The sequence below is a fragment of the Rhamphochromis longiceps genome, linkage group LG11 (genome assembly GCF_057381845.1).
Source record: "Rhamphochromis longiceps isolate RC_006_pf linkage group LG11, R_longiceps_female_GT1.1, whole genome shotgun sequence".
Lineage (NCBI taxonomy): Eukaryota > Metazoa > Chordata > Actinopteri > Cichliformes > Cichlidae > Rhamphochromis > Rhamphochromis longiceps.
In genome coordinates this window covers 39,493,697-39,505,000 of record NC_140567.1, presented here as the reverse complement: position 1 = coordinate 39,505,000, position 11,304 = coordinate 39,493,697, and the positions used below count along the sequence as shown (strand labels likewise).

General features: G+C 44.3%; 1 protein-coding gene across 4 annotated transcripts in view; it reads right to left on the bottom strand.

Moving 5' to 3' along the window:
- Positions 1–4,809, bottom strand: part of selenbp1 (selenium binding protein 1) — an 11,691-nt gene extending 6,882 nt beyond the window's left edge. For 2 of the 4 annotated variants that reach the window (XM_085424071.1, XM_085424073.1), the window contains exons 1-4: positions 4,709–4,809; positions 3,361–3,414; positions 1,497–1,609; positions 1,173–1,358 (exon numbers count right to left, since the gene is read on the bottom strand). In XM_085424071.1, the coding sequence (XP_085280197.1) occupies positions 1,173–1,358; positions 1,497–1,609; positions 3,361–3,414; positions 4,709–4,712 (357 nt within the window). In that variant the 5' untranslated portion in view covers positions 4,713–4,809. Of the gene's footprint in view, positions 1–1,172; positions 1,359–1,496; positions 1,610–3,360; positions 4,653–4,708 lie in introns of those variants that run through there. The other 2 variants (XM_085424074.1, XM_085424070.1) reach the window with 2 other exon arrangements.
- Positions 4,810–11,304: the final 6,495 nt, after the last annotated feature.

The following is an 11,304-nucleotide window of genomic DNA, read 5'->3' as shown; positions in this document are numbered from 1 at the left end:
CGGCCAAAAGCGCCTTTTTTTGTTGTTTTGTGTTAAAAACATTCAGCATTTAAAGACATTTGAATGTGTTTAAATGCTGAATGTTTTTAAAGAGCAGCTGTGCTTCATCGTCCAGCCTGAACTCTGGATGAACTCCTCCTCCTCCTCGCTTTCTGACAGCAGACCCAAAGGAGTCATCTGTCCAAATTTGAGGAGAGCAGCTGCTCTTCCTAAAGCTACTCCGTGCAGACTTCTCTGTGTGATCGCAGGTTTCTGCCACGAGGAGCTGAAAGCCCGTGGAGGGCACTGCTGCTGTCTGTGGGCCCCACACTCTCTGAAAGACCGGACGGGCCTCCTGACCTTACACTCCAGTCTTTAGTGCTGCGCCGGCCCTTTACGCAGCTTCCCTTTAAGCGATTTTCTCACGTCCCACCACACTGACCCTCCACGGTTGACACGAGGCCGACTGCCATCTTTAACCCCCAGCTCTCATCACATGGTCTGAGTGACAAAAGAGAGGAATATTCCAACAGATCCAAGTTCATGCCTGACAGACCTGCAGCAGCCTTCACTTTAACCCTCTGTCCATCCATCCATTCGCTTATCCTTTCCAGGGTCGTGCGGGGCGTTGGAGCCTATCCCAGCTGTCATAGGGCGAGAGGCGGGGTACAGCCTGGACAGGTCGCCAGTCTGTCGCAGGGCCAACACACAGGGACAGACAACCATTCACACTCACATTCATTCGCACATTCACACCTAGTGACAATTTGGATTATCCAATTAACCTATCCCCACAAGCTGCATGTCTTTGGACGGTGGGAGGAAGCCGGAGTACCCGGAGGGAACCCACGCAGACACGGGGAGAACATGCAAACTCCACACAGAAAGACCCCGGCCTGATGGTGGAATTGAACTCAGGACCTTCTTGCTGTGCGGCAACAGTGCTAACCACCGTGCCACCGTGCTGCCTTTAACCCTCTGCTTCCTCCTAATTGCTAACCTTTGACCTCCTCTCAGGTCAGCGCATGGATGTAAGCGTGCCCTCAGTCATGGTGCTGTGTGACCACGCGGCCGTGTCGGGGGGGGGGGTCGTCATTTGTAAAAGTCGACTACTATGAGGAACGTGTCCATAATCAGTACAAGTGTGTGTGTCTGTGTGAAGTCAGCGCCCCCCGCTGCCATGGCGTGCATACCTTGTAGATTTTGGGCGCTCTGGGATTCGTCCCCACGTCAACCACGTAAATTCGGGACGAGACGAGTGACGGCAGGATCAGGAAGTTTCTCTTCTTGGAGGCGTCGTCGAAGCAGCTGCTGCAGGCGTTCCAGCCGGAGTGATGCAGCTCGTCACGAAGATTCGGCATCGGCAGCCGGTGGATCACCTGTGAGGGCATGGGTCAAAGGCACTGTTCTTAACGTTCATCTGTGACTGAGGAAGAGGAGACAACTGACTCTGATGTTAGATATGAAACTAAAGGAGAAGGAGGAAGTCCTCGGCTTCCAGCGGGGCTCAGCTCTACCTGGCAGTAGGTGGGGGATTTGGGGTTCACGTCCACAGTGGCCAGGTAGTCAGGTTTCAGGATGCCGGTGTTGCGGTATATGCAGGGCAGGTAGATGATCTCCTCCCGAGGACCTTGAAGCAGAAATAGGTGTGAGCTGTGAAGAGGACCTGCTGAGGACCCAAACCCCAACTTCTCCTAAACATGCAGGGACCGCGACCACGCCACAATGCAGCGTCTGACCCAGACCCGGATCTCACAGCTTCTACAGCCGAAGAATATATATAAATACAAGTCAATAAGTTAAGAAGATAATTAGGATAAGGCTTTTGATTACAGAGTCCCAAATAGGATAAGTTAGGGAGATGCAGGAAAAGGTGTTTTGTTTCCTTTGCAGAAGATCTCGGCGACCACAGGGGGTGAGGATCCTGGAGGCCCGAGACAAGAGAGGGACGCAGAAAAAACCTAAGCTTACGCAGGGAGTGCTCTCGAGTGGGAGCTGGTGTTTATTACTGGACCAATTGGCTGACATGAGGTTGTCTGATTTGCTGAGTGAGGACACAATGTATTGCGACCTCTGGTGTTCCAGAGGTCGAGAGAGGGAGTGTGGAGCAGGGAAATTATTTTACTGCTATTGGTAAATAATCATCATCATTACCATTGCATTAATAATAGAATCTGCAGCATTGATATTGTATTCAGAGGTTTAAACAGTGTGTGTGTCTTTTAGAAAGACTAAGTTGCAGGCTGACAGGAAGTTGCAGAGAGTTTGCAGAAGGGAAAGCAGAGTCTAAGTTATTCTGAGCAGGCTAGACGAGGCTATTACTAGGTTATTCAAATTGTCTGTTATACTTTTATATTCTTTTATTAAGCTCTTAGTAGAGGTTCTTGATTAAAACATTTATTCAACATAGTACATGTAGTTTCAGTTAGGTTATTACACATAAGGATGAGCCTCTGGTCTGGTAAAAGGTCAGAAGTGCAACGGGTGAATTGAGAGAACATTTGAGGACGACACACACACACACACTCAGTTAGAGAATCATTTATAGGTGGAAGTTTAATCATGCTTTGCTTGGGGTTGCAAAAAGAGCAGTTTGTCGCAGAACTGCTGCTGAGGTGTCAAGATGACAAGAGAGCATCCAGCAGTGACAGGAAGTACCGGCCATGAAGATAGAAGACAACGTTCCTTTAAACTGTGTTAAAAGTCATTGTGGTTTTGATCTGACGTGTGTATATATTCTGTCTGTGACGTATGAAGGGGCGTCATTAATTCAAACCCTGATGCTATAAAAGTCTGTGTATGCTTTGATTAAGTCGAAGATCAAGTGCTGTCTGCGTACAGTGGTCTTCCCACGAGTGTATTCATTAAAATCAATTGTTTGACCAAGATCTTCTGGACCTGGTTGTTTGTACTCTCCTTCCTCAATTATGTGGACCTTAACAATCTCAGCCAAACATCTGGATCTCCAGCCTGCAGGAAAGGTCCACAGCTGGGCCAAACCAGTGCAGAGCCGGAAGCAGACCTCCACCCAACCAGGCGCCAGGGCTCTGGTTCTGGACCGAGTTATCTGCTGAGCGACCTCTGACCCCTGATATCCTGCTTAAGTTTAACAGGTCAGAGTGATTCGGGCTGCTGTGATGTCTTCAAAAGCGCTACCTGTTACTTTTTCAGAAAGCTCAACACCGAGCGTCAGGGTGGGCGTGTCATTGTTGGCCCTTTAGGCCCGCCCACAATGCAGCGTCAGCCCCGACTAGGTCTCACTTCAAAACAGAAACAGAACAAAGAAGCCTGTGACCTCAGCACAGGTCATGTGACACAAGCAGCAGGTTCCCCCTTTGTTTTACCTGCTGGCTAAAAGACACACGCAGCTGATGGGCTCACCCTTCATGGCGTCCAGCGGGCTGCGGTATCCCGGTCCACATCCTGAGCAGCTTGCTGAAAAGTACCAAAGGTCAAAGGTCGTTAAATCCCGTTGTGTGCGTTTCCAGGCAGCTGCACATGAAGAGGATCTCACTGCTGACACAACATCGAGACCTTCAGTCTGTCCCATGAGCAGGGACCGACACCTCTGACCTGTCTGGGGTCAAAGGCTGTGTGGATCATTTTATTTCACTCACTGCTCGTCTGTTTATGACGTGTTTATCTGCGATGGTTACCGCGGGCGACGCTCTGCGTTCCTGCTGTTAATGTTTGACCCTCATTTTAGCGAGCTTTACGTGTTGCGTAAATAAAGTTTACGCACACAGACACACACACACACAAGCACACACAAACACACACGCACAGACACACCTGCCTGCAGTTTAAAGGAGCAGCTGCTGTTTTCTTGCTGGTAATCAATATTCGATAATCAGGAGACTCTCTGAAGAAGTGTGCTGCTGCTTTTCAGCTTTTTCCTTTTAAACAAATTTAAAGTGAAACAACACAAAACACTGCAAACCACAACACAATAAAATATGGAGAGAAAAAAAAGGGGGGGTGGGGGGAGAACGCCCAGATCTTTAATTAAGGGAAAGGTTGTCATTTAGAAATATTAATATCACACTCAACTGACTGCGTTTTATCTTCCCATTGCACTGATGGGTGGACAGTTGTTAGGTGCCTGTGCATGTTGTTTGTGGAGCCGGCTCTATATGATATCCTTTTCTTGTAGACTCTACACTCTGCCTTTGTTTTGTCATAAGATTGAAATGGTTCCAGACTTTGCTTCTTTTCTTGGTGTCACTCATTTTCTTTACTGCACCTTTCCAATGTAAGGGTGTTGTCTCTTGTTGCTCCCGGCTCTCTTTCTTTCCCTCTCCCTCCTGCTCTTGTTGTGTGCTACTGCTGTTGCGAGTGTAACTACCGCCCCGCCCCCTCAGCTCATCGCTGAGCAGAGAGGGGAGGGGCGCAAACGCAGGGCTCTGTTTGCCGTCTCTGCTCAGCGCAAACACAAGGGACTTGCAGCGTGAAGCGAAAAAAAGTGAAAGAGAGGGCAAGAGAAAGAAAAAACCCCCAAAAAACCCACGGAGCCGGCTCGCATCGTTCACTTCAAAGACCTGGCTCTAAGAGCCATTTCGTTCGCGACCGACCCATCACTAATCAGAGACTCCTTGTCTTCTTAAAAACACAACACAACGCAGAGTCAAGGAGTCTGTTTGGGCCGAACTGTTGCAGCGGGACGAAGCAGAAACCGGTTACACCTGCTCCTCCTGGGGGGATACTAGGAGAAGGAGAAAAGTGGACTCACCCATGTCTGAGCTCCAGTTTGATGTGATCCAGCAGGTCTGGACTCCCTCAGACCAGACCCGCTGTAAAAACACAGGAGGCGGAGTCTCCCTGCTTGACTGTCACAAAAGAGCCAGTCAGAGTGCAGCAGTGGGGGCCTCTAACACACATTAACCCTGAACAGCCCAGAAACACTCTGAGCTTCCAGCTGTTTCCCAGGCAACCACAGCGCCGTCCGAGCATGCATCGCTGCAGCACTGTGCAAAAAGCCATCATTCTTATTGTTATTAGAATTATAATAAGACTTCCAGCTTCAATTCAAGGCTCTAAAGTTTTCTATGAGACGCTTGTGACAGATTTTTATAAACAGTCACACAACTGACTGCAGAACAGGTGAGGTCTGCTCTTCATCACAGATGAAGCAGGTAACAGACCTGGAGCTGATTCAAAGCACTGAAGTAGGTCTGAGACCTGAACACGACAGAATCTTTCCCGTGGTGGGAAAAACATCTTCACAGCCTCTAAAACAGTCAGAAACGAAGCTATAGCCAAATTAAGAAACAACAAATCACCAGGAGCAGACGGATATGCTGGAGAGTATTATAAAATATTTGAGAACGAACTTACCCCCATACTCTGCAAAGTATATAATTATGCTCTAAATTCAGGAGATATTCCAAAGTCATGGTCAGAAGCTATTATTACAGTTCTACATAAAGAAGGAAAAGACCCCATAAATTGTACAAGTTATCGACCAATAAGTCTCCTGTGTGTAGACTACAAAATTTTAACATCCATACTAGCCACTAGAATCCAAAATTATATAAAGAAATTAGTGGAACGTGAACAGACAGGATTCATTAGAGGAAGGCCCTAAATCTACAGTCAATAGCAAAAAGAGATGAAATGCCATCAATGTTCCTTAGTCTGGATGCAGAAAAGGCGTTCGATCGAGTGGGCTGGATATTCCTTCAACAAACACTGTTAACGATGGGATTTGGAGGAACATTTGTTACATGGATCAACTCTCTATATAAAGAGCCTAGGTCAAAGGTCAGGGTTAACGGATGCTGTTCTGATCTATTCAAGATAGAAAGGGGTGTGAGACAGGGGGACTCACTGTCACCCATCCTCTTTGCGATTAGTATAGAACCCTTGGCTGAGGCCATACGTTGTAATACGCAAATCCAAGGAACAGAGGATGAAGGAGGAATAGGATAGCTCTTTTTGCTGATGATACTTTACTTTTTATTAAAAACCCACTTCTTTCCATCCCAGCACTTATGGAGTGCCTACACAGGTATGGGTCAATCTCAGGATATAAGATTAATGAAAATAAATCAGAGGCAATGATGCTATCTGGAGAATGTCCTATGCAATTAAAATGAAAGGGTTTCCTTTCGCTGGCCTAGACAGGGATTCAGATACCTGGGAATTACACTTACAGCAAAACCTAAGCAACTATATGAAACTAATTATAACAAAGTCATTGGACAAATAAAGAAAGATATATCACGATGGGACATTTTACCCCTCTCTTTATTTGGAGGGGTTGAAGTGGTGAGGATGACTCTCTTACTCTTACTCTGGCTTTTGTTTTTATTTCAATCATTGCCGGTAAGAGTTTACTACTCTACTTTCAGTATGTTAAATAAACAAATTTCCACATTCATTTGGCAAAAAAAAGAGACCCAGAATACGACTTAAAACTTTGCTGACCTCAAAAGAAAAGGAGGGACTGGGACTGCCAAATTTTAAATACTGTTCCTGGGCTGCACAGCTAAACGCAGAGGTGGCATGGAAAAGAAAGGACCAGGAAACTGGACGGGTTCAGATAGAACAAAGCACGGTAAGAATGTACCCTTATTAACATTGCCTTTCATTGATGCAAAATTGATCAAATACCTAAAAATAGAGAATGATTGGATAAAACATACCCTGAAGGTGTGGCCAGCGATAAGGAAAACATTGGGGGGCCAGTGAGGGGCAATATAGAATTCCTGCCTTCTGTGTGGGACAGTGGCTTTAGTAGACGGACCAATGCAGCCTTTACACAATAAATCAGTTATTTAATGGAACAGAGCTCAAATCATTTAGCCAGCTCCAAGAACCATTCCAACTTCCTCCTAAAGGTTTATATAGATACCTTCAGATAAGACATTATATCCTAAACCACAAAGAAACAGACCTGATCAATAAATTTCCCAACAGCATAGAAGAATAATTTATTAACATTATAGAAAAACATCTCCCAACTAAGAAAGATGTCTCTCATATTTACAAAAGGCTTATAAATGAGTGATGCCAAAATACAGGCCATATTAAAGAGAAATGGGAACTAGAACTAAATATTATTATTACTGATAATGTATGGGAAGAGCTGTGTAAACCTTGTCACAAGGGAATAAGTAATCAATTATGGAGAGTTTGACTGGAAGTTTAAAATGAGATTTTTTAATACACCTCTTGTTATCTCCTCATATTGTAAGGAACCCAATGCAGAACTATGTTGGAGAAAATGTGGGGGAATAGGAGAGCATTCACATATCTTTTGGGACTGTCCAATAATTCGAGGTTTCTGGATAAGAATCAAAGAAGAAATAGAGAAAATCCTACAAGTAAATATTCCACTAAACCCAACCATATTTCTCTTGGGAGTTAAACCTAGAGAGATGAAAAATATATTCTGCGGATACTCTTACTAATAGCTAAGAAAATGATAACTGTGAAATGGAAACAAACAAGCTCACCATCCACAACACAATGGAAACAGACTGAAAAGAGTTCCCACAATGGAACGAATGACAGCAAGCTTGAAACTGGAGATGAGGATCTACCAGAGATGGAACTGTGTGGCTAGTAGTGATGGGTTGGTCACGAACGAAATGGCTCTTAGAGCCAGGTCTTTGAAGTGAACGATGCGAGCCGGCTCCGTGGGTTTTTTTTTTTTTCTTTCTCTTGCCCTCTCTTTCACTTTTTTTCGCTTCACGCTGCAAGTCCCTTGTGTTTGCGCTGAGCAGAGACGGCAAACAGAGCCCTGCGTTTGCGCCCCTCCCCTCTCTGCTCAGCGATGAGCTGAGGGGGCGGGGCGGTAGTTACACTCGCAACAGCAGTAGCACACAACAAGAGCAGGAGGGAGAGGGAAAGAAAGAGAGCCGGGAGCAACAAGAGACAACACCCTTACATTGGAAAGGTGCAGTAAAGAAAATGAGTGACACCAAGAAAAGAAGCAAAGTCTGGAACCATTTCAATCTTATGACAAAACAAAGGCAGAGTGTAGAGTCTACAAGAAAAGGATATCATATAGAGCCGGCTCCACAAACAACATGCACAGGCACCTAACAACTGTCCACCCATCAGTGCAATGGGAAGATAAAACGCAGTCAGTTGAGTGTGATATTAATATTTCTAAATGACAACCTTTCCCTTAATTAAAGATCTGGGCGTTCTCCCCCCACCCCCCCTTTTTTTTCTCTCCATATTTTATTGTGTTGTGGTTTGCAGTGTTTTGTGTTGTTTCACTTTAAATTTGTTTAAAAGGAAAAAGCCGAAAATTTAAGTAGTTAAAAGTTGAAATGTAAATAGTTGGTTTTTGTATTTTATAATTTATTTATTACATTTTATGTGGAGTTAATAAATAAAAGTATATTTACAGTGGCCCCTAGAGACAAAGCACGTACAAACTCCAAAACACAACGGAAGTGCTCCAGGATGCTAGGGGCCGTGTTGAGCTTTTGTTACCTAGTGGCTACACAAGCCAGCAAGTACCAACAATCGGATTGGGTATGTGGTAGTAACAGGTAAATTAACTTTTTTAAATTATTTGAATGAAAAAATTATATATATATATATATATATATATATATATATATATATATATATATATATATATCCGAATTTCCCAGAGGAACCCACCCGAGGGATTAATAAAGTTCTGTCTTACCTTATATACACACATAAATATTTATATATAAACATATATATAAAGAAAACCAAGTTTTTTTACATTACTAATTCCTTTTGTGCATAATTTTATATTGTTGTCCATAATTAATTAATTAAAGCAACAAAGCAACCTGAAGAGCCGGTTGGGAGCCAAAAGAGCTGGCTCTTTTTAGTGAGCCGAGCCGAAGGAGCCAGTTCTCTAAAAAGAGCCGGAAATCCCATCACTAGAGGCCAGATACTTGGGTGAATGAACAAGAACTCTGGAACATTGTAAATCTCTATAAATCTCGCCTATGACATGTTTTTCTTTCTTTCTTTTTCTTAAATGGTCTTATGTCAGAGAATGTTAATATGTTGCCTGTTTGTTTGGTTGTTTATCACCACAAAAATTACTAAAGAAAATGTTCTAAAAATAAAAGTCAGAAACGGCGTGGAGGACGATCGCAGCTCTACGGCTGAGAGATGGCATCATAGATGGAGATACGGAGTTTACAGCAAGGTGCAAACCTCTGGGTACACTCAGGAAGGACATCTAAAGAGCTGCACAACATCTGAAACTGGGGTGAAGCTGACCTGATCTCATGACTGAGGTCCTTATCAGGAACCTGAAGCTCCCAGGTGGTGGCAGCAGGGTCAAATCTGCTACTGCTCCCTTCCTGACCGTTTAAATTTAAACATGGACGCTCCTCAACACAGTGCAATCAAAGCTCAGTGAGGGCAGACTAACCTGGGGTCATGACCTGTACACTCTGAGCCAACTATACCCTAAAATCTGCCCAAAGCACTCACTTTTGTGAATGCACCTTTGTCTGTGCAGGATACCTCATGTCAGGTGTGGAAATACAGTGTACAGGTCTAGGGCAGTGACCTGGGTGGGAGCATTTTACAGGGATTCTATTATCTGGGGAAATATTATGCTTATGTTTATATTTCTTTCCTTCTTCTATATTTCACAGCCTTAAGTGGCTAATTACCCCGAATGTACAGAACGTCTGTAATCCTTTTCTTCTCTTTTTGTTTATATGTATTAAAAAGAAAAAACTCTTAATAAAAAATAATAAAAGTGGTGAGAGTTTGTAGATCTGGTGGAGGTGCATCCAAATTGTTGGGCAAAATGACTGAAGGCTCTGAGTCCCATGGAAGTCAGGTGAGCAGACAGAAAGGAAGCTGAAGGAGAGCCGAGTACGTACGGAGAAGATCACATAAATATGGAGGAGCGCGGTTATGAAGCGCTTTGAAAGGAAGGAGCAGGATCTTGAAATTGACCCTTCTTCTTACCTGAGACTGATGAAGGGACCTGCTCGGCCTGAGTCATATCATTGGCATTCACTAAGAGGCGTGACTAACTCACATCTGCTTAACCTGCAGGTTTATTCCAGCACACAGAGCGCCGTGAAGACGAGCGAGATACCTGAGAGTGATGCTCTCAAACCGGAGAGCAGAGAACTGCTTTAAACGGTTTCAGTTCAATCTTCAGTAAATCATCATCGTCTATCTTTATGAGGACCAGGGTGGGGGTATCCCAGCTCCCATTCAACTCAAACACTGTGAGGTAAGAGTGTGTCACAGTAACTTCCTGTTTCATTATGTGCACGTCACTAACAGTATAAGCATTTTAATTTGAAACATCACGGCTGTTTTGGGCTCTGATTGGACGCATTAGCTACTTTGACAATTAAAAAAAAAAAAAAAAAAAAAAAAAAAAAGTGATTTGATTTGATTTGATTACACGGAGGCCAATACTGAAACAGCTGGAAGAGATTTTTTGAAGAAAACTTTATTTCCTGTTTTCTTGCTCCTGTTCCAGCACTGATTCGCCAGTCCTGAACAGTCACCTGCATTTACAGACTGAACTCACTCGTGATCAGTGTTAGGGAGTAACGGAATACATGTACCGCCGTTACGTATTTAAAATACAAAATATGAGTAACTGTATTCCGTTACAGTTACCGTTTAAAAAGGTGGTATTCAGAATACAGTTACTTTGTTGAAATAAATGGATTACACTGCGGTACTTTCCTGTTTCATATTGTCGCGGGTCAGGACTGTTTGGGTTTTGTTTGACAGCTACGTTCTGTTGTTCCAGGCGGCAGCGTTACGGTTGCCATGGTTACAGGGCGACGCTCTCTCTCTCTCTCTGCGACTGTGTGTTTCCTGGGTGAGAGAGCGCCTTTTCGTTGTTGTTGTTGTTGTGCTAAGCTAACAGGCAGAATGCTACAAGCATAGCTCTAAAGAATGAAGCATCATGGGCAGTGTAGTCCGTGCTGCAGGGAGAATGGACTGCCATACACGTTATGGGTCTGTGAGCGAGGAGGGAGAAAAAGGGGAGTGGAAAGGTACGAGCAGTCATTGAGGAAAAACGGGAGCTGGAAGCATGTAAATATAATAATAACAACTGCAGCCAAGAAGAGTGCCTGACGAGCCCAGTTGTAAGTAAGCTATTAAGACTCGACTGTACACCGTGTTCGTGTTTTCCTCCGAAACATTAAGCAGCCTTTCAACGCCTCTCTCTGTCTCTCGCAAGAAAAGTTGACCCACACAACAAAGTAAAGCTATTTTTCGGCTACGAGCCGACAGGGACCCCGCCGTATTAGTCAGAGGTCCCTTTACTACAGTTCGGAGTCGCGGACCTTCAGTAATAGTAATAGATCACACAGCAATAGTACATTCACG